The 23,838-nt window shown below is 35.7% G+C and overlaps 2 protein-coding genes across 4 annotated transcripts in view; one reads left to right on the plus strand and one right to left on the minus strand.

Moving 5' to 3' along the window:
• The window catches only part of LOC110023419 (26S proteasome non-ATPase regulatory subunit 10), a 21,575-nt gene extending 14,957 nt beyond the window's left edge, over window positions 1–6,618 (minus strand). Inside the window, exons 1-2 of the mRNA XM_020722832.1 lie at window positions 6,359–6,618; window positions 6,123–6,255 (exon numbers count right to left, since the gene is read on the minus strand). Coding sequence (XP_020578491.1) covers window positions 6,123–6,255; window positions 6,359–6,538 — 313 coding nt within the window. The 5' untranslated portion in view covers window positions 6,539–6,618. The remainder of the gene's footprint in view (window positions 1–6,122; window positions 6,256–6,358) is intronic.
• Window positions 6,619–13,311: 6,693 nt separating this feature from the next.
• LOC110023538 overlaps window positions 13,312–23,838 on the plus strand; it is a 29,644-nt gene continuing 19,117 nt past the window's right edge. Inside the window, exons 1-5 of one of the 3 annotated variants that reach the window (XM_020723011.1) lie at window positions 13,312–13,402; window positions 13,547–13,849; window positions 15,584–15,733; window positions 17,972–18,230; window positions 18,613–18,831. In XM_020723011.1, coding sequence (XP_020578670.1) covers window positions 13,577–13,849; window positions 15,584–15,733; window positions 17,972–18,230; window positions 18,613–18,831 — 901 coding nt within the window. In that variant the 5' untranslated portion in view covers window positions 13,312–13,402; window positions 13,547–13,576. Of the gene's footprint in view, window positions 13,850–15,583; window positions 15,734–17,971; window positions 18,231–18,612; window positions 18,832–23,838 lie in introns of all 3 variants that reach the window. The other 2 variants (XM_020723010.1, XM_020723009.1) reach the window with 2 other exon arrangements.

Raw genomic sequence — 23,838 nt, forward strand, 5'->3', positions numbered from 1 at the left:
CGTATGATTTAAGCCCTAAACTCGTTCTAGGTTCCGAGGTTGTCGTCCGATACGACGTAAACCCTCATATCTTTCAGGCAATTTGTGTGACTATGTCACGTAAATATAAGCCCTAATTAAATAAAATTGACAGGATGAAACACTTGAATAATTTCTTCTCAAAACTGAAGCCAAATCATAGGATAGACCGGGAAGTCACGAGAGTTCACCTCCGGATCTGTGGCCTCACCTAGTTTCTCTTCATTTGGATTCTTCAACAATGTTCCAGATTCGAGCATTTCCCCTTTCACACATCTTCGTCCGATCTCGTTGAAAAGTCCTATCCTTTTGACTTTGAAGAAAATATTTCCTGATTTTTATCAAGAGTTTTCTTAAGTGACTTCGGTCATTTAAGATGTAATTAACTATAGGGGTTTGCCCTTATAGGAAGCTTTTCTGAACCCAGCCTAAAATACTCTATTTAATTTTTTGTATTAAATAGGAAAAATTGTCGGTAAATAAAACGGTTTCGCAGACCAAACGGATGTCATATATTTCTTAGTTTATTTGATCGAGTCTTATCCTCCAGTCTTGTGTTTATCCCTCGGGATAGATACAGGATTTGAGGTAGAGTGCTCTTTCATTTAAACTGTGAAAAATATGAGGTCAGTTTGATTTCATATTTTTCTAAAATTATATATATATACGTAAATTAAAAAATCCTTCCGAAGCGGGCGACGGGATTTCGATTCCGGCGACCGACAGCTTCTTACGGACGACCCCCAAACATTTAAACTCTTTTCCCCCTTTTAAGCGCCGACATTGCCCCGTTATTTGCTCAATCGAGCGTGCCCTAGTTACCCGAGAAGAAGGCATATAATGGTAAAACAAATTCGTGCACCCTGATCTCCTTCCTCTTCTTCTTCTTTGCGGTTTCCGGGTTTTTCCTCTCTGTATCGTATACCACTGTGTATTTTTTCGTGTGGTTATAAGGGTTTCATGCATTCTGGTGTGCTTTAACTATTTCTGATTAATGATTACTATTAGATCCTTACGAAAGAAGACCGTTTACATTTTCTTTAGTAGGAAGCAATTCTTTTGGGGTTTTGATGTGCGAGATCTACCAGGTTTTTGAGAAATATGCTCTCACATTTGATCCATAATAATGCCAGAAACGTGACAAATATTTTTGTTTTGAAGTTGCTTATGGTTGCAATTTCACAACTAATTATGTTGTGATATTGTCAGTTGGAAGATGCTATGGTTACTGTGAAGTTCTTAAGTTCTTATAAGGTTACTGTGATACAGCTAATTATGTTTTGAAATTATCATTTGGATGATGCTATGGTTGTTCAATGAAGTATCCTATGGTTGTTATGCGTTTAGGGTTACTTGTTGTTTTTCATTAGAAGGTTTTAGCAAATGAAATTTTGTTTAATTTTGCATTCAACGCATCAATCATAAGTCTATTTGGTTATTTGAAAAAATACAAATATATGGGAATTGGGAAAGTTTCCCCAGACATGTCGTATGCCAACCAAATGTCACCATATTTGAATCTCTAATCAGGCTTGTTAATAACTCAAAATTGACGCTGATGTTGAATATATATTTATATATTTATTGCTAATGTATCTCTTTGCATAAAAATAGTTATTGAAAACAGTAATCTGTGTATCTCTTTGAAGGATTTTTTTCCCTTAAGAATTGAGTTAGAATGACAAAAATGTTGTATTACAGTTGATTGTCCTACACTGGTACAAAAAGTCTACAATTATATTAATGTCTAAAGAGTCCGGATCATCAGCTATGTGAGATAGAGAAGCTACTAATATTTTTTGTTATTTATGTCTGAGGGAGGTCGAATTGGGAAATCGACCAACTACTTATTTTAATAAAGAAGGTTGGCATAATCTCACGACTAAATTCAAGGAAATAACTGGAAGGGATTACGATCGAATGAAACTCAAAAACAAATGGGATCAGTTAAAAAAAGACTGGAAACTATGGAAAGAGCTCAAAAGGGGATCAACTGGATTGGATGAGATCCGCTAAAGCGGACAATTGACGCACCTGAGGAATGGTGGGCAGAAAAGTTAGAGGTAATTACATCACTACTTCAACGTATTTTCATATTCAAATGTTTTGAATATTGATTACAATTTTTTTTATTGTTACAGGCAGTGTCAGCGGCAAAAAAATTCAAATTGACTGGCATTGAACCAGCTTTGGAGGATAAGTTGGATGGCATGTTTACTGGCGTTGTAACAACAATGCAGAATTTGTCGTTATAGAAGAAGATATATTTTAAATACCACCTGAGGCATTTGAATATCATGTTGGACGTACCATCCCACAAGTCGAATTTGATTCAATAGAATCACACACCCCAGATGGAGCAGGTGCTTCGGCGATGGCGGCTTTGAGAGAACAACTAGCTAATGACATTAGCCTATCCATCTAGACATTTGTTGTCTTTTATGCATTAGATAAGAGGATTCTATTAAACATCATTTTCTGAAATGTATCTTCTCAAATGACCTTTTTGGCTTCTTAAAACAGTAATAAGTTATGATAGACTGTGATGAATGAAAATTTGTTAAGAAATGTATGGTTGAATCCTTTAAAAAATTTGTTAAGAAATGCATTGCAAAATTGCTATGTCATCGGTTTTATATCAGGCCATGTGGATGAACTTGCAGCTCATATTAAATACACTTTTACCTGTTCTTTAATTGTCGAAAGCAACAAAATTTTGTTGTGAGATATGTAAATACGTGACAATTGTGTGCTACGGATGTAAATCTCCCTTTTGGAAGTTGTAAATACATACCAGTCAGTTAATGGTTATTTACAGATTGAATAAGGAATTCTTATTTCTGTTATCTCTGAAGTTTAGGTGTTAGATCTTTTTTATCTCGATGTATGGTTGCAAGATATGCTTGGGCAGATGAGATTTTTATATATTGGTGTATGGTTGCTATGTTATATATAACTGCTATGCTTGGGCATATGAGAGAATTATGATCTGCAGGAGTCATATTCACATTTCTTAGCTCTTATTTGATATTTCTTAGCATTCCTTCATGCTATTTGATATTTGTTAGCTGTATTATACATTTCATTGCTATCATGATGGGGGCATGAAATAATTTATACATTCTGTTAGTGAGGCGATGTGTTGGCATTTCACTTCTAGTAGTGCTCATTGTTGTTGTTCTATCACCCTTCTCTCGGCTTCATTTCCAGAATCATATTTTCAATTGAAATTGTGGGGATGCAAAGTTGGGGGAGAATCACAAATGTTCAATGTGGTGGTTGAGCTATGATACTTGCCAATAAATAGCTATTATACCTGCAACATTGTCGTTTCCTCAGCATATAAAGCTTTATTTATGACAGGGTTTCCTGTGCATTTCAAATGGCATTATGGGGGAGAATCACAAAGGCTTCATAGGTCTGATAAATTTCAGATGACTGAGGATTCATTTTGATAGTTAGAAATTATATTGAAATTATAGGAATTATCACTTTCATAGGAATTTAGAGTTTATGTTGTTTGAAATCAAGGTTTTTGTGTTATCTTAACAGTATAGCTTAACCATTGTTGGTGATTTTGGAGAAAGGATAGAACTGGATGGATGGTGTCTGTATTTGAAGCAGCTTGGATGGCCCTTCTTTCAGGGCAACCGCTGCAGCATTTGAGCAGTAACTGTTTTGAATATTAGCATTTGAGAATTTGAGCATTTGAGCAGTAACTTTAATGGCCCTCCTTTCAACATTTATGCATTTATATGCATCCCATATAGATGTATTTACATATCTAATATTTGAGCTTTCCTTTCAACATTTATGCATTTATATGTAAACTCTATATCGGTGGAGCAGTTTGGATGACCACAAAAATTTGTTGTCGGCAACCGCTGTCTCCATATTTCGGTAAGTATTTTTTCTATATTTCCTCAATTTTTTGACTGATCTATTCTATTTTTAATAACTGTAGGACGATGAGTTCCAAATATTCAGGGAAGTCCGACAAATATTCAGGGAAGTCCGAAAATATTCAGGGAAGTCCGAGAATGTGATGTGTTGGTGCAGTCCACCGTCCTTGCTACTCACGTCACGCCAGTCACATAGCTACGGGAGGTAATTTTACAGGTGCCCGCGGTAGACACAACGACAGGAGAACTGCAGTTTCTTCAGGTGGGCCGACAGGGAGTCTGTTTCTATGATATCCCAGATGGACACCCCGGCTCGGAGTTCGTCGATATCAACATTTCAGAACATCGCATCTGGTTCGAGTGCTTCTATTTCTACAGTATCACAATCAGACAGACTTGCTTAGGGTTCTGGAGTGTCAGAGCCGGGTAGTATGGTCCGTGATATGCTGTTACATTATAAAGATAACATTATAATTTTTTTACTTGTCATTTTAACATGTTATTTTTTCTTTTTTATGGACTCTCATTATACTCTGTAGTAGTATGTGCAGATGCATTTGACTTTTGTATGTGTAATATATTCGTTTGATGTGATCGGATATATTTTAGTTATATAAATGTAACTTCATTTTTTTTTATTTTCTTGTCTTAACAATTATCTTTAATTTTGTTGAAAAAATAACAAATTTTGTTGCACATATTATTCATAAAACTAAAAAAATTAGCAAATAAGTTGTTTACAAAACGCACTAACCAAACAACTAAACAGTTCATTCAGAACAGGGGCAGAATGGTCAATTTTCTAGAATCAGCGGTTTTCCAGACGCACAAACCAAACAGCCAGACAGCTTATCCGGATCAGCTGCTCATCAGCAGATTATCAGAATAAGTTGTTTATCAACAGAAGTTGGATAAGTTGTAGCTGCCCCAAACAGACCCATTAAACTAAAGAAAGCGAAAAAACAACACTAAGAGGTAATGTCATCACAACGATAAATAACACTGATAGCTTAAAAATAACAGCACCAAGCACAATGCATTTGGTCAATAACACTAACATTTTGATAACATTAAGTCCTTGATAACACTTGCATCTAAATAAAGCTGAAAAAACTACCTTAAAATTTATTTTTTAAGTATTTTTCACTAATGCAGTGTTTATTTATTGCAAAAGAATCTAATTCTCAGGAATTATCCATAGATCTAATCATCACTAGAATTGCTTCACTGTCTCAACAAATTCCCTACTCCTGGGATGAAAATCAGGTTCTATATCATAAATTGTACTTGTTTTACCAGAATTTTGCTCAATCAATTTGTATTTGTTTCATGAAGTTATAATAGCAACTGTAACTCTCAAAAGAAGCCATCAAATTTCCCCTACCACTATACTGAAAAAAACACATCTTGTAATACAATAGAATGGCTTAAGGAATAAGAGAAAAAAAAAGGAGGAAGGGGGGTGTATATTTTCATACCTAACACTTAAAATTCAAATTTACAAGAATATCATCTCAAACTATTATATACAACATTTCTTCCATACGGCCCTAATCCTGTTAACCCCCTCTCGCCTCTACTTCTCACATCCCCTCTTTCCTCCACCCCCAAACTCTGCCAGGGCAAATCCTTAGAGCACTCCTTCACTTCCCCTCCATCGTCTGAGGTCAATTTCAAGCATAATAGAGAGCTTATCTTGATAGCCCTCTCTCAAGGGCTCCCATATATGGAGTGAACTAGCTCTAAGGTTTCATTTGATATAATAGAATGTTAGTTAGCCTTATTCTCACAAAACCAGAAGTTCTGTCAATTCAGTATACAATCTAGCATACTAAAAACATGCCATTTTCAGCCTTCCAAATTGGTTAAACTTTAAATTATACACTAAGCCGTAAAATTCATTCAGAAGTGCCAAAAAACTTACAAAATGGCGGCATATTTTGCAGTATGCCCAACAAACTGAGGTGTAATAACTACCACAGACATAGAATGGTCGGATTACAAAGAGTCAATAAAGGCTTTATGAAATCAGCTTGCCTGAAATTAAGCATCAACGTAGGCCGGAGGGGGAGGAGCTGAGGCATGGGATGGCATATTTGCAAAATTTGAATTCAAAGTATTATATATGAAAATGCATATGCTTTGTGTGTTATTTTGAACAAACCATGCCTTTCGTCTACAAGTTATTCATCTTCTACTCACCATTCTCGAGCAAAATACCGACAATTTCTCCATAGCCACAGCTTGAAGCAGAGTGAAGTGGTGTCCATCCTTCCTCATCAGAGCTATTCACAACACTACCCGAAGGATCCACAGCTGCTAGAAGCCTAACAACCTACATCACAAACAAACCAAGGATCGAAACATTTTGTACTTTTAACCAAGCGGCTCGCCCTATCCGACAATAAAAAGGAAATTAAAAGGTATTGAAGCTTGACCTCAGCTCGGCCAGCTGCGGTTGCGACGTGGAGAAGAGATCGCCCGTCGTCGTTCCTCAGGGAGAGGGCTCGCCTGAGCTCCTCATCGGCGAGGGATTTGAAGAACAAAGCGTCGCCATTATCGGCGAACTTGAAGAGGTCTTCTTTCCTCGGCGCGTCGATCTCCATGGCTTGAGCCATCGGCCTTCACCCCACTCTCTCTCTCTCTATCTCTCTCTCTCTCTCTCTCTCTCTCTCTCTCGGAGGTTTTCCAGGGTTTCACTGTGCTACAGGTGAAGGTGAAGTTAGCTTCGTTAATGGCAGCCATCAAAAATTTTTCGGGCATTTACATAAATACCCCACAATTCTTATTTATTTACAAAAAATTACTATATGTTAATTATTGTGGAACTTGTCCTACATATGGAAATGAGTTACTAGAATTTCAAAGTTACAATATCGACTAACGTCATCTTGTGGTGGTGGTGGTGGATGACAATTGATGGTGATCGATGGTGGTCGATAATATACGGTGGTGGTTAAGGATTACAGTAGTGATCCACGGTGTTTGGTAGTTGTCGACGGCGATCGACAACGAATGTTGGGTGTCGACGGTCAACGATGGTCGACGGTGATGGGTGATGGTCTACGAAAATAGGCGGTGGTCGAAGGCGATTGGAGGTGATCAACAAAGATTGACGATGGATGACGGCGATCGACGGTGGTCGAGGACGGTTAGCGACGATCGACGATGGTAGAAATGTTGTTGGACTTCAACTTCTTCTAAAAGCTTTAAGTTTTCTCTCATGGCTCAAGTCTCCCCTCTCTTGAGAAGGGTGAGATTCTATTTATAATGTATTGGTACAATTATTGCAGAAATATGAACCACATTGATTAGACGGTTCATAGAGTTTTCTTCAATATTACGGTGTTTAATAGACATTTGTGTCTTAACGATGTCAGAATTGACCAATTTTGGGCTCGTTGAATTCATCTTGCTGAGTCGTTCGATTCGACTATGAAATCGTTGGGTTTGGCAACTGTTTGACCTTTCAAATGCATCTGAAAATATTCTAATTGTGGTTTGATGATTTGATATGTGTTTGATTTGACTCATAATGGACTAATTTTTATATCATTGGGTTTGTCTCATCGAGCCGGTCAGTTTGATTATAAATTTGCTAAATTCAAAGCTCTTGGTGACTTTTTTCAAGATTTGAGCACTCCTTGATCAAAATATAATCTCGAGACCTGCATCATTTCTCAAGATTTGTGTTGAATGATAGAGATTTGTTGAAAATGTATCAGTTGTCTACCTATTTTCAAGCGAGAACAAATTTTTCATCCAAATATATTTAGATACAAAGCTTTTCATTTTTGTTTCTCTCTCTCTCTCTCTCTCTCTCTCTCTATATATATATATATATATATATATATATATCTGTGTGTGTGTGTGCCTCTGTTGTGTGCTAGAAAATTTACGGCGGTAAAGTAATGAATTATCGTCTTAGCGTTGCACGAGAGTTCAACACAGGCACTCTTATGAAGAATCATCTATCTTCTAAGGCTCGTGCCTTATGAGGTTGAGCCTTCCTGAGCTTATGTCTTATATGGTTTTGAAATGAACCAGCATCTTCCGAGACTCATAGCCTTTTGAGGTCTTTTATGTATCTGTGTCTTCCGAGGATTGTAGCCTTTTGAGATCTTTGATATATGAGTGTTGTTGTTTATTCATGGCTCTTAATTATGACATAAAATGACACACTTGTAATTTTTTCTTTGCCTCTTGGAAGCCTCATCCATCTATAAATAGATGAGGGGTCTTAAGGGATGGAGAGACCACCATAAGGAGAGAAAAATCTGATCAAGAAGATCAAGAGATGGAAGAAAATTCAGCAAGAAGAGGAAGAAGTTGAGAGGCTTTAGAATTGAGGGAGAGGTCTTGTAGAGAGAGAGATCTTGGTGATTCCTCGATGTAATGAGCTTGTAATTCTTCCTTTGTGCTAGTGAATTTGGTAGCGATTCCCTCCGTAGATGTAGGTCTAAGGACCGAACCACGTAAATCCTCGTGTTTGTGTTCTTATTCGTTGTGGCATTTCTTTCCTCTGTTTTTCTGGTTTTTCCTTTTGTACATGCTTGTTGCGTTTTTTCAGTTCTTGGAACAAGAACTTTTATATCAGCTCAGGTTCTTGGATTCAGGGAGATTGCTTGGTTAGCTACTGTTATCATCTCCCTCGTCATCCAAGAAACGCAGCAGCAAGCAGGTCCTTCGGCAATCCCAATCCTTAGCTTGCAGGTGGATTTCCCGACAGAGAAGAGGATAAGGCACTGCAGCAAATTTCTTGGCATTCCCAACCGTAGCCTTTAAAGAAGTTTCAAGAAGGAATTTGATATTTTATTTTGCATTCCATTTCTTATTTCTTGGCATTCTTGACGGAGCAAGATTACAATAATTTGAAATCATAATCTTGCTGAAAAGATTTGTACAATACTATTAAATATCTTTTCTATCTAACTCAATCCATAAGGAGTTCTTCGCTACAGTGAGGTTGTAGGTGTTCGGCGGAGCGGTTTTCACAACAAGTGTCTTCTTAGGCATGTAGCCTTTTGAGGTCTTAGAGTGTAGACCTTGTCAACCACTTACTATTTTCTAGTTTTTCTAGTGAGGGCACTGCCCATCACTAGTTTCCCATCAAAACTTGCCTCTTAGCCTTGTATTTCAGCTGCATGGTAGCTTCCCTTTAGTTCTATTTGTGTGTGTCTTCGGCGGTAAAGTAATGGATTAGCGTCTTAGCGTTGCATGAGAGTTCAACACATACTTTTATGAATAATCATGCATCTTCTAAGGCTCGTGCCTTATGAGGTTGTGCCCTATTGAGCTTATGCCTTATATGGTTTTGAAATGAACCAGCATCTTCCGATTCTCGTAGCCTTTTGAGGTCTTTTATGTATTTGTATCTTCTGAGGCTTGTAGCCTTCTGAGATATTTGATATGCGAGTGTCTTATTAGACTTGTAGCTTTTTTAGGTCTTAGAGTGGAGACATTGTCAACCACTTGCTCTCTTTGAGCTTTTCTAGTGAGGACCCTGCCCATCACTAGCTTCCCATCAAAACTTGCCTCTCAGGCTTGTCTTTCAGTTGCATGGTAGTTTCCCTTCAGTTCTTGCCTCCTGGGCTTGACTTCTTGGAGCACTGCAACTTCCTAACGAGTCTTGCCCCCTCGGGCTCAACTTCGAGAGTATCATATCTTCCAATCGAGTTTCGCCTTTTGGGCTTAACTTTCAGGAGCATAGTGAAAAGAATAATATAATAAGGATGTATGACCAGTTCAGAGTTGTATGATTGGAGATGCTCGACAATATTAACCTGTAACGGACAAAGTCATATGAAATCCATTGAAAATGGTTGACCTATCATAGGTTGTTGGTTAAAGTTTTGCTTAATGACCGTAACCTGTCATAGAAGAGGTTAAAGGAAATCCATCAAGTATTTTTTACATATCTGAGGTTGTATGTTGAAGCTTTGGCTTGACGATTGTAACCTATAATGGAAGAGGTCGGATTGAGCCACTTGGAAGTAATTAATCCCTGAATGAGGTGTCAGAGATGCTTTGTGTTTCTTGATACTAGGACGTAGGTTGCAATGATCATATATTTTCTTAAAATATGGTGCAGTCATACTGAAGAATAATATTTGGCAACTTGTCAGTTGTTGGTTTTGAATTTATTTTTCCTCTGGTAACCTTGTTTTCCATATGAGCTTGTAAAATAACCCATGTATAGCCTTGAAGAGATCAATTTCTTAATTTGGTTTAAGAGAAACTTTGATGCGATGAGGGAGCACTGAGGAAGCATTATTTTGTGCCGAAGATTGCCCCCAGGTCCATAAGTGATTCTCAAAGACTCATAATTTTAATGGGATGACTTCCCCGCCACAATAGTGCCCGAAATGTTAACGTGAACCACCTTTCAAGACTGTATTAAAGTTTACGCCCCCAGCCTGGAGTAAGTTGTGAAATACTGTGTCTGAATAGGATGCAAGAAGACAACCCCACTATAGTCATGTCTGATACATTGACGGGAACAACCTTTGAAGAATGCGGTGAAGTTAGCCCCCCACATCGAAGAATGCTCTAGAGATGAACTTCAATATGCAAAGATGATTCCTTTGTCAATTGGATGATATACTTCAATGGGAAATGAGGTAAGGGATCGATGTCTCAGAGTTGAAGACATAATCAAATGGTGTTTTGTTTCCCACGAACAGCGTCAAACTGTTGTGTGCTAGAAAATTCACGACAGTAGATTAATGTATTATCATCTTAGTGTTGCGGGAGAATTCAACACACTCTCAGGTAAAAGAAAACAACCAATAATGAAACCAAATGTTTTTTTTCTTTTGGAAAACCCATAATGGGGAAAAAACCAAGGGCCTTGACCAAGATGTAAAAATCCATCATAGGTTGATGATTACAGAGACCCATTGTCCCACAGACGAGAAAAGAGTTATTAGATTTTTCAAGTTACAATCTTGACTGTTGACGTCTAGTTGGCGGTGGACCTGGTGGTCGACAATAATAGGTGATTATCAGTGGTGATCAGTGGTGGCTAATGATGGTCGATGGTGGTTGACAATGACAGTAGTGCTCGACAATGTTGGTGTACGGCGGTTAGTAGTAGTCGACAACAATCAGCGGGTGTCGACGGTGGTCGGCGATGACCGACGTTGGTCGATGGAGGTCGACAGTGGTCAAAGACGGTCGACGGTGACTGACGAAGGTTGGCGGTGATCGACAGCGATCGACGATGACAAGGATGGTGCTGAACTTCAGCATATTCTCAAAGTTTCAATTTATCTCTCAAGGCTCAAGCCTCTCCTCTCATGAGAGGGTGAGGATCTATTGATAGCGTTCTAGTTGCAATTAATGTAAGAATATGAACTATTTGGATTGGACGATCCGAATAACTTCATTCGATCAGATGATATTTGATAGACATTTAAGTGCCTTAACGATGTCAAAATTAGGAAATATTGGGCTCGTTGGATTCATCATGCTGAGACGTTTGATTCAACTATAAACCCGTTGAATTCAGCATTGGTTTGACCTTCCAAATGCATCCAAAAATCTTTCGAGAGTGGTTTAATAAGTTGATCTGGGATTGATTTGATTCGGAATAGACTAGTTTTTATATCATTAGGTTTGTCTCATCGATGCAATTAGTTTGACTATAAGTTTGTTGAAATCGAAGTTCAGGATGACTTTTTATCAAGTTTGAACAAACACTTAAAATATTATTTTGACATTTGTGTTATGACTCAAGATTCACGTAGAATGATAAAGATTTGGAGATGTATTAGTTGCCCCCCCACCCCTCATTTTTCGGCGAGAACAAAATATAATTTATAAATTTACAATTAAATAATTATTGTCATGTATGCATATCAATACATGCATCTAGATCCGAAGTTTTTTTTTTATTTTTGTCGTGTATACGTATACACAACAAAAATGAAAAAGCTCAGGATCTAGATATTTTTGGACAAAAAATTTATTCCCGCCAGCTTTACACAATTTTGAGTATGTAAATCAACTTTAAATGAGAGTAGTATAATTTTTAAATGTCAATACTATAAATTATTAACTTTTTATTCATACCCTAAGATTATATTTGATGTGTGCACATCAAGAATATGTATGAGCCGACCCGGCTCGATCTCTTAGAGGGACGAACCAGCCTGGACGACTGACCCAACCTAATGAGTGATCCAGTCTAAACAACATACATAGAGAGACGACAGACTCAGCTTGAACAACCGACTTAATATGAAAAATTAACCCTACTCACACGACATAACATGGATGACCGACCTAGAAGGACAATCAATTTAGCTTGGACGACAAACCCAACCTGAACGATCAGTAGCCTGAACAACCGTAGTCTAGACGACCCATAGCTTGGACGACCCACTGTTTGGACAACCCAATGTGACTGAAAGCTACAAGTGCTCGTGATCATTTCATATGAAGGGGGACTTTATAATACAAAATAAGGGATCATTTCATGTGAAGAGGGACTTTAAGCCATCATTGTCTCTTCTCATGTTTTCATAAATATATGATTATATAAAAAATGCCATAAGAGCACAAGAATACCCTAATTTGCCCGAGAGAGGCAAGTCACAGAGTATTCATTCTCTCTATCTCCACCATCTCTCTCTTTGCTGTCTTATACTCTATTTCTTGGGTATGATTCACAGACAATTTCAGATTCAACAATGAGATTGATATATTTTTTATTGTTGTTAATATTTTTTAACATCAAATTAAATTGAAGTTGTCAACTTTTTTTTTCTTAAGAAAAATTACATATACTTCACTCAAATTTTATATATTTACATATCTAACCTCCGAAGTTTAATATATACATGCATAACATCTTAGTGTCATAAGCAATTGCATGAACTAATATATTTCACTTTTAAGAATATAATGATTATGATATGTTTTATGCAATATTAAAATTTTTTTGTGGCATGCATGTAACTATAAAAAAAAATCTAGAAGTTCGATGTACAAATACTTAAATTTTATGTGATTTTTATTTCATTATGTTTTTCATAATCTCATTTGATTTTTGGTATATAATTCGAGTTAATTGATGCAACGCTATTTATCATTTTTCCTCCGTATTGTTTAGAATGTATTATTCATGAATGGTGATGATTAGAGAGGTTTTCTGCCTCCTTATAACAAAATGTTTTTTTTTAAGGCTCAAGATTTGGCCCGACCCAACTCGGCATTTAGTGTGGGTGTGTTTGGATATGCAAATAGAAACCGGGCCCAAACAGCCCGGGCCCACTTTGACTAGTTAAAACCCAAGTAAACCCGACTCACTCCACTCTAACTCGTCCAACACTCAAGCTTGATCCAAGTAAACCCGACCCACTTTGATCCCAAGTTGCATGGTTTTGAGAAATTTGCTGCCGCATATTTTGAAGAATCTCTAATCGGTCCCGCTCCCGCTCATAACGTAGAAGGTTCTCGGCAATCCACAGCCACGAGCGGTATCTGATAAGACTGTGATACTCTCCAAGGCGCCAATTTACGAACCCTAAATGTCGTTATCGATTCACAGATCTCAGGTAACCCCATTACCGTCATGACCAAGAGATTTAGTAATCTCTTTTGTTTGGTTTGATGTCGTGTAGATGCGACTAGTGAGCTGAAAGGGGTGGAACATGGCGACTGTTGCCGCTGCTGCGATTCTTCCGAGATCTATCTTTGGTCAGAAGTCCGTCCAATTACTGAGTTTGAATAGCCATTTTCTTGGCGGCGTTTCAAAGAAAATCAAATTTGATGAGAAAACCGTAAGCAGGAGGAGAGATTTGGGGGGTTTGGTTGTGGCTTCTGCGAACAGTGGTGCCGGTGGAGCGGGGAGGTTTTATATAAACTTCACTGGTTTTCCTTTCCCTCTAGGCCCTTTTCTCAATAGGCGAACTATAAGGACTGAGGTGAGTACGAACCTTTCTTTTATGATTTATTTATCAATTTTGTTTGTGAAGAAAAGATGGCTTGGCGATGCCTTTGATTGATATGAAATTATAAATGAGTTTGGATGATTAGATTTTGATAGGGTTTTGCAATCTGCTTAGTGTTTCGTTATTGCTTGTTTTGTAAATTTGAATAATTGGATATATAGTTTGGTCTACTCAGTGCTTATAGTTATTCCGACTTTTTTATGATAATGCTTTTAGTTTTCTTAATTTATTTATACGAGTATTCCGTGAGAGTTTGGGTAAATTCTTCTCCAGTGATAAATAATAATCACCTCTTCTTTACACCAAAGGAAGGATTTCATTCAATTTCACTAAAAGAAGAGACGAAGAGAAGTAGCTACAAAGCTAAGTTTGGAAAACAGAGAATTCTCAGTTGATATTCAAAACATAATGTTGAAAAGTTAATTTCCATGGTTATTTAATTTGAGGAGAAGTTCAAAATTCATGAGAGTATAAAGATTTTGAAATAAAAAAAAGGAAAAGTATATGCATGAATTGTCTTTTTGGTTGGACATTTAAGTTATATATGAAACATAGGAGTGAAAGCTTCTATCACCCATATGTTTGAATCTGTAAATGGCCTTCCAAAGCTTGCATGGAATCTATTCATTTCTCCTTCCTTCACATTTATGATCTTCAGTTATAAGTAGAAAATTCATAAATCGATGCATCACTTAGGTAACTCAAAGCATAATTGAATTTTCAAGTAGCTCCCTTGCCTTCTTGGCTGTTCACCACAATCCAAAACATGATAAAAATGTCCTTCCATGCAATTATATATCTTTTCCATGCATACAAGCATGATTAATTAAAATAGACAAAATTGATAAAATAACACAAACAAAATAATGATTTCGAAACATGCAAATTATTTTTAGTTATAGATTTGGTGATTGGCATGCCTACCACAAGAGGCGTTGAGGTTGTATGCCGGTTTTCTACTATTTCTACCTGTAGCGTTTGTGGAGGTATGCCGGTTTCACCAAAGCTGAACTTGAATAGGATTGACCATCGGGGTTGTTCACCCGCTTATTTGGCTGATAATTAAAGAGTTATTCGGATCAAAGCCTATTGGGCCAAGTTTGAATGCAAACACTTGAAATTGCCTTTTTATAGAAATTGAAGTAAGTTTAAAGAAATTATGTTTAAAGATGCTGAAATATTGTATGAAGATAAGGTAGATATCAGGATTTGTTCATTCTCCCCGCTTTGATTAAAGTTTAAACACTCAATGTTGACATACATAGGCTGGAATGAGCACTATTTTGCATTTCTATATTTTAACTTTTTAAGAATTTATAAGCAAATCGATGTGCTTGCCAATAGTTAAACATGCCTTTTTTGGTTGAGGAATACTATGTAAAACTTTTTTATTTGATTTTGAAGGATTATCTTTAATTGTATCCATGCATGACTGGCTACAAGTACCAAACATTTGTTATTTTTGGTTATTAACATACCATGTTGCTTGACTTATTCTTAGTGTTTTGCTTTGCTTTTAAGTTTACAAAGTTTGTTTCTTGAACCAATCCACTTCTTGCTACATTTTTAGTCCTAAGCTCCATTAAGCGAATCACAGCTTCTTGATTATAATTTTTTTCTTCCATTGACCAAGTTAACTTGCTCATAGCATAAATTTCTTGTCGAACAAAAGTTATTTATGTCCCTATTTTCTTCTGATTTTTGAAGGCTTTGAAAGATTGCATATGGCTATTTGAGCAAGAGCAAGCTTTAGGATTCAGCAGTGTCTCCACTAACATCAGAATGACAGTCATCAGGCTAAAATCAGGGGGTTTGTGGATTCATGCACCTATTGCTCCGACCAAAGAATGCATTCAGGTTCTTCACTACTTCAATCATTATGGTCGTCATATATTCTTTGACTGTAATAAAATCTGATAAAGCAGCAAAGCTATTTCAATTCACACTACTTTTTAAAAAATACGTCTATCTTTGGAATCACGGGGGAGCTAGAAAATATTGCTAGTGGGCACACAAATTGACGATTTCAAAAATGCCCTCAATTAGTTTCATGTGGGCTTAAGATTAACATTAAGGTTAATTATTTTTTATTAGAATTTCAATATAAGAATAATAAATATATACTGATAAAAATTTACCGAAAATAGTATTACCTATTATATTTTAATGAGGCTTCGATTCAAGAAATGAACAATGTGAGCACGTTTGTATCGTCAAATTTGTTCAAGCTGTCAATCAGGAAGGACGAAAATCAAACAGCTAAATTAGAAGTTTTCTATAATTAGGAACTTCCTTATTAAATTATTTCCCATATCTTTTTTCTGATTTTTTTCCTTTTCAGCTGAATATTTAGATTAAAAATATGTATTATTAAGTTACCTAAAATAGATTATACGTAATATTTTATACCTAAAATAAATTGTAAGATTATTATTTAATGCAATGAAAGCAAAGGAAAAAGGGTCGAGCCTATTCAAATTTCAACCTATTTTTTCTCAAAACTTTGACATGGTATCAGAGTCAAATTTTTGTTATAACGATCGATAATTATTGGAGTACCGTCAAAACTCTCTTCCCACCGGACTTCCTGCAGGACGGAAATGAAGGAACTATTTATTTGCCTTGATTCTCGCTCGTTTGTTCATCGTCTCATCATTTCTTCAGATCTCCTTCGCTAGCCATCGCTGCTTCTACGGCATTTTCGATTGCTTCTTCCACTTCGGCTTCATCCGCTTCGACTTCGGCTTCTTTGTCGCACTCAAGGATTGAAGGCTTCAACACTCCTTCGTAGACCGACGACTTCGGCTTCGACAAACCCTAGATTTTCGGCTTCGACACTCGTGACTTCGACAATCTCAACTTTGACACTCACGACTTCGGCATCTCGACTTCAAAACTTTTGTCGTGAAGATCAATGAACAAATCGTCATCGTCGTCGCAGGAAGAATTAATAGCATTTGGATCGTTTAACAGGACACAAATCTTATTTGTAGGCTATAATCGATAGCATATGAATAGTGGAACTGGATCCTATTTGTGGGCTATGATCGATAACATTTGGATCGTGTAACTGGAAGAGGATCCTTCTTGTGGCTATGATTCAAATTTCTAGACGACAATGATAAAGAATTTCTTGCTTTTCTTTGCTCAAATCATGTTATGATTCAGGAGTTGTCTCTTCGGCTTTGACATTCTCGGCTTTGGCACCTTCGACTTCGACACTCAAGGCTTGAGGATTTTTGGTCCCGACAGTGTTGTCAGTTTATTGTTGGTAAATTGATACTTCCTGATTAGTCAACATCAATTGAGGGGGGATGTCAATCAGAAAGGACGGAAATCAAACAACTAAATTAGGAGTTTTCTATAATTAGGAGCTTCCTTATTTAAAATTTTTCCAATATCTTTATTCTGATTTATTTCCCTTTCAACTGAATATTTAGATTAGGAATATGTATTATTAAGTTACCTAAAATAGATTATACATAATATTTTGTACCTAAAATAGATTGTAAGATTATTATTTAATGGAATGAAAACAAAGGAAAATGGATCGAGCCTATTCAAATTTCAACCTATTTTTTCTCAAAACTTTGACACAAGCAAGCCTCTCAGCATCCGAATCAAAATTATTTGACATATGTTGAGGGGTCAAATGATCATTTTCATCTTCACTTTAAATTATTTATAAATTTATTAATGTGTGCGTGTGTGCGATAAAAATTATTATAATACAGTAATAAATAAAATAAAATAAAAAATACATTCTCATTAAACTAAAATTTTCTAGGTACGTGCAGGCTGTATTCTTTGGCGGGTTTTCAAGCTTCTCCCCCTTATGCCATAGTAACCAAATAAAATAAAAAGAAACAAATACACACTATTATTAGTGGCTTGGGTCAATGGGGACACTGACCCCTGTGCTCCCACTGTAGCTCCACCACTAAAGGAATTTGTTATATGGTGATTTTAATTTCTAAGTTCATAGTATAAGCTCCATCCATATTTTGTTCTGCTAGTTATAATAAATTCCGGTCTTCACTTTGTTTTCTTCCATGACATATTCATTGATTCAATATATATGTTTTGAAAGGTCAGCTTTTGGAAGAGTTAAACGCACCTGTTGAGTACATTGTACTTCCAACTTTCGCCTATGAGCATAAGATATTTGTCGGCCCCTTTTCGAGAAAGTTTCCCAAGGCACAAATTTGGGTGGCTCCTAGGCAATGGAGTTGGCCGCTTAACTTGCCACTTGAATTCTTCGGCATTTTTCGTGCAAAAACTTTAACAGATGAGGATGAGTCTGCCCCTTGGGCTAATGAGATTGAGCAAAAGGTCCTTAGTTTAGCAGAAGTTGGTAAAGTTCTTTCTCTTTCTTAGAAATAATAAGTTTGTTCTCTGTTGATGACTAAAGAGAAAAGTGTCAAAATGATTTTTTGACTCTTTATAGGGGCCCCATTTTAGTCCCAAAATCTTTGAAGTACCTATTCAGTCCTTGGACTCTTTTAGTGAGGGCTAAAATAGTCATTCCTTGACAAATCGTGTTAAAAAATTCTAGGGACTAATTTGGCACTTTTATAAACGCTTGAACTAAAATGGCTCTATGTAAATAGTCAAGGGACTATTTTGTCACTTTACTTGATAACTAAAGCATCAACCTGACCATAATTATACTCTGTTGGACATAATATCCTTATTCTATGTTAGAAAATTTTCATTACCTTGTTTTATTTTTGCAGGTATTGGACCATATGTAGAGGTTGCCTTTTATCATCGACGCTCGAGAACATTACTTGTTACGGATGCTGTAATTTTTGTTCCACGCAAGCCACCTGATTGTATCAGCAAAGAATCCTTATTAAAATCTGCTAAGAATGGTTTAGCAGTAAAAATCTTAAGCAAAGGAAAAGAGGTTCCCGATGAACCTGTAGTTGATAACAGCGCAAACCGCCAAAAAGGTACATTGTTTAGATTTTGTAGTTGGAAGTTATTCCACTAAATAGTTTCTCAATTATCTTCTTCTACTGAATAATTCTTGGTTGTTCAACGAGAGAAATTTATATATAAAAAGATGATTAATGAAATTTGCCATGCTGGAACAACAATTGTTTAAAAACTATCAATACTAAAATTCCATAGCTTGAGATGGTAAAACATAACTTTCCAGATTCAATTTATCATATACACCTTATCGTTAGGATTTTAGGAGGGCAATGAAAGCTTTGCTCCCACTAATTGTTTGCCTTCACCTAAAAGCTTCTCACCATACATTAAAGAATTGATGTTATATATATATAAGGTAATGTTTGAGTGATTTTCTCAATTATCTTTAGTCTAACACGGAATCTATAATTTTATCCCAAGGAACTAATATTTATATTTATACTAACACATTTAATATCATTATTAATAAACATAGGTCTATGGTATAATGTTAATTCTTATATGGCCGGTATATCCATCCAAATTGATCCTTAGTTTCATGAATCATCAATCTATCCGCATGTAATTGATGTCGCTGTGTCATCGTCTTCATAAATTTGTCCATAATATGAAGATTTATAGAAATATGAAGGGAAATAATATGATTGTCGTAGAATTCTTAATTTAATGACATTCAACTTCAACATGTTTGGTGTGCTTGTGATAAACAAGATTCACAACAATTTGAATGACACTAGTATTGTTTGCATGGTGACCAATGGGCTAAGTCTAAACATAATCAAGTTCATATGGATGTAAATGAAACCAAATACGTTTTGCACATGCAACAAATATAGCACGGTGTTTAGACTCAGTTGTTGATTTATATACACAAGATTGCTATATACTCTTCTTCTAGATTATTGAGTTATTAAGATGGATGTATTAGTCTTAGATTGACTAGCGGGTATCAAGGCAAACATCCCAATCCACATCATTATACTTGATACTCAATCATAAGCTAATGCATGTTTTATGTTAAGAACATACCTTATATTGATATACCAATAGGATATCAAATGATTCAACGACTGAAAACTAAATGTAAACGATAACTTTTTTGCATGTATTGATTAGCTTGTTGATCCACAAAAGAAATATCAAACTGTGTGAGTGTCAAATAATTTAAGTCGCTTATCAATTATTAAAAAATAGTGGCATTAGGGAGAAAATCATTACCTTTCTTTCTATGATATTGTGTTCACTTCTGATGGAATATTCACAATATTTTGGATAATGAATGCTATTATGTGAATTTTAAAAAGTACCAGATATTACCATAAATTTCGAACTCTAAGAAGTGAGGGCACCATATTCTTTATATCAAATATGGGCTGAAATTATTATAGATGGCCTTAAGATTTTAGCAACAGAGTTCAAAGAATATCTAAGAGATGGTGATACTTACCTTTAACAAAATCTTTTTGTTGAAATGTATAACAACATGTTTATTGAGGAATAGATTATTTTTTGACGAAGTCATGAAATTCAAATGACATATTCATCTTGAGAGTCTTTATTTTAATAATTTGGTGTAGGGCATGAATTTCTTTTCAGCATTGGTTGCAAATTTCCAAAAGATAGTTCATACTCTATATCTATGTCGGAGGGAATAAATTTAAGCATGCTTGTTGTAATTGTCAATAAATTTTATAAAATATTTATACTTTGCATGTAATATAACATTACTAATAGTCCATACATCACTATAAATCAACAATCAACTTATTGAAGAGAAAAAAATTTGATAATCATTACCTGAGAAATTAGAGTTTATTAAATAATATAAAGTAATATGATTTGGATAATCTGATCGTCTTTGCCATAGATCATTGTTTTGATTTACAATGGTATACTTCAACGATACAAAGATGCAAGGGGACTTTCTGTTAAAATTTAGGCACCTTCATGATTGTTTTTTGTTGCCTGATTTTGCTTAATGCAACAGTCATGAGAAGATAATACATCATGGTTATTTTTAATCATTTTTTTATTGAGATGGAATTAGTAGAAAGCATAAGAGTTGCAGATTATCTTTTATGAAAGAATTAATATATCCAATAAGTTTAATACACATTTTACTATGATTAACAATCTGAATAGATGATGGTGCATGATATGGGCGGATATTTTGAAGAAGCTGAGGGGTACTATTTGTATGATTATATGCACTAGAATCCACAAGCCAATATGCAGTGGTTAATGTATTCATATCTTATTGCCCTATTGGTGATTGGGCTTTAATTTTGATATGTTGAACTATATCAAGAGTAAGACCTCGTTTGTCACTGTTAAGCCACTGGTAAGTTAAACCAGTGACATGATCTAAAACAACTATTTTTTTAGAACCTGGTTACCAATTTTGAAGATGAGTACAAAATTCTTTAATAATATGCTCAAGTTTCATATAATGATTATAAAATATTTTGGCACAATTGGTAGTAATATATCCTTTGAAATTAAAGCATTGTGCATGTTGCATATCTTTTGTTTTATATTTCTCATGTGTTTGTCGGCCGTTAAAATTGGGAAAGAGATTATGATTTAAGATTTAATATGATATATATATTATATATATATATTTTAATTTTGAAAATACGAGACCGAACTAATCTCATATAGATGATCGTTTAAATAAACGAGCACAACACTAGAAGTGACATACATATTCCGTGAAATATACATATCACTTATCCGCGAGGCTCGATCAAATAAACTAGAGAATTTATGACATCGATTTTAGTCTGCGAACCTTTATGTTGACCGACAAGTTCCCCTACCTAATATTAAGAATTAAATAGTGTTTATATTACGTGAGTTCTTAAAGTTCCCTATAGAGACAATCCCCTATAGTTAATTTCCTCTCAAATGACTGAAGTCACTGAAGAGAACTCTCGTTGATGATCAAAGATATCTATTTTCATGAATTCAAAGTTTAGAGTTTCCAAAGTTGGACATAGAAAAATTAAATAGGAAAAGAGACATAATGAGAACATTTATTTCTGGAATCAAAGGAAAGAAAAGTAGGGGATGCCACAGATTCTGAAGAGAACCTCGGTGACTTCCCAAACTATTTTATTGATTCGCTTTAATTTCGAGAAGATGCGTTTTTTATGTTTCATCATGTCAATTTTATTATTTAGGACTTATATTTGCGTGACACAGTCATACAAATAGCCTGAAAGATATGAGAGTTTACGTCGTATCGGACGACGACCTCGGAATCTAAAACGAGTTAGGGCTTAAATTGCACAACCTGACTGTACAAATGCCTAAAAGATAAAGTGAAGATTGATGTCACGCTAGACAGACTACCTTGAAGTCCTGTGGCTTGTTATTTAAACTAAGGAAAAATATGCTGTTGTAGATCGTCATCCTCCACCTGCTACTTCTCCGTCATGCTGCCCACGAAGACTTGCTCCAAGATCCAAACTGTAGCTACTCCAAGTTTAGTTTATGTTTTGTATTTGCAAGTATAATTATTGGGTCGGTGATCTACTGCTGGGTACCTCCTATACAACCAGATTACTTGCCTCCTATTTTAATTGCATAATGCGTAAAAAGAAACTGTAACAGGTGCAGTAAAAAAAAAGCAGTAGAGAGTGCAATAATGAAAACAACAGTAGAGAAAATGCAATAAATGTACAGTGAAGAACATTAAAGTACGTAAGTAAAGAAAGTAAAACACTATAAATGTAAAATAAACCTGTATACCCGAAGAGACTGCTGCTCTTATAAATATGGTCGATGTCGTAGGTACGAGTAAACGGGTATAGTGAAAGGATTTAAGAAATGTGTAAGCATGCATTCATATAGGTAAGAATGAATAACAAGAGAAACATCACTTGAAAAACTCAAGAAAATCGTCAATTGACCCACGGTAACTCGAAGAAAATCACCAAAAATACAAGAAAAATCCGGAGGAAATCACAAGTGCTATGTAAAGAAAGAAAACCGTAGGAAATGCACGAAGCACTGAAGAAAACCGTAAACACTCGGGACGGGGTGGACTCAGAATCAGGACCTTGGGTCAAAGTCAAGACCCTGGGGCCCTAACAAAATAATCAACACCATGTATGTGTGATTCAAAACTAAGTAAAAGGTCGCCGACCTAACAGTCACAGAAAAGAATAATTTCTAACCTAGTTCGTATGACTGACCTGTGAAAATTTCAGAAAATATGTAATAAGGATCTCATTTTTCAAAATAAATTTTGATTTGTCATGCACTTTAAAAGATTTTTTTTAGTCAATTATGTGTGTACATATATATCACTTAAAGAAATTTTCATACTTTAGAAAGTTAATGAGTCAGTCATATTGATAGGCTGGAACTTTCCACTGTCTGTAAAAGAAATGGGTAACTATTTACTAAGTATTAGAGGTGCAGTAGTGTCAATCCCTCATTCTCTCAAGGTCACTGACCTCATTCTCTCATCTCTCAAGGTCACTGAGTCAAAATTGTGCTAAAACTTCTCACACATACCTAGATGTCTTTTACATCATTGTTCTTGAGCCCCGAAACCAAGCTACTTACAGCCTTACTTGATGGTTCATGTATAGCAAAAAACTATATATGTGCGCTTAGCATCTAAATCAAACCAAGAAGCAGGAAAAGAAAAAAAAAAGGGGTAAGAAAGAGGAGGGATTGATCCATTTTAAATACGAAAATAGTACAGGATTGATCTACCCTCAAAGCCACATTCAAAACCGAATTTAAAATAAATCCCGACATCCAATGATGTGCATTTGAAAGACTCATTTGAAATTCCCCAAAAATCATGATCCTAGAAGCTCCCCAAACTTTCGTAAATCCAACGTAAATCCAAACCATTGTAAATCCAAACCTTTGTGATTTCCCACCTTTTCCAAATGAAATAACATTTTAACCCTCCAAGATAGAACATATTCAAACTCCAAATAAGCGAGCCAAGAGTCCCCCACCCAAACTCTTCCAAATTGACACAAACATAGAGCATAAAA

The sequence above is a fragment of the Phalaenopsis equestris genome, unplaced genomic scaffold (assembly GCF_001263595.1).
Source record: "Phalaenopsis equestris unplaced genomic scaffold, ASM126359v1 Scaffold000224, whole genome shotgun sequence".
In the NCBI taxonomy this organism is placed as follows: Eukaryota; Viridiplantae; Streptophyta; class Magnoliopsida; order Asparagales; family Orchidaceae; genus Phalaenopsis; species Phalaenopsis equestris.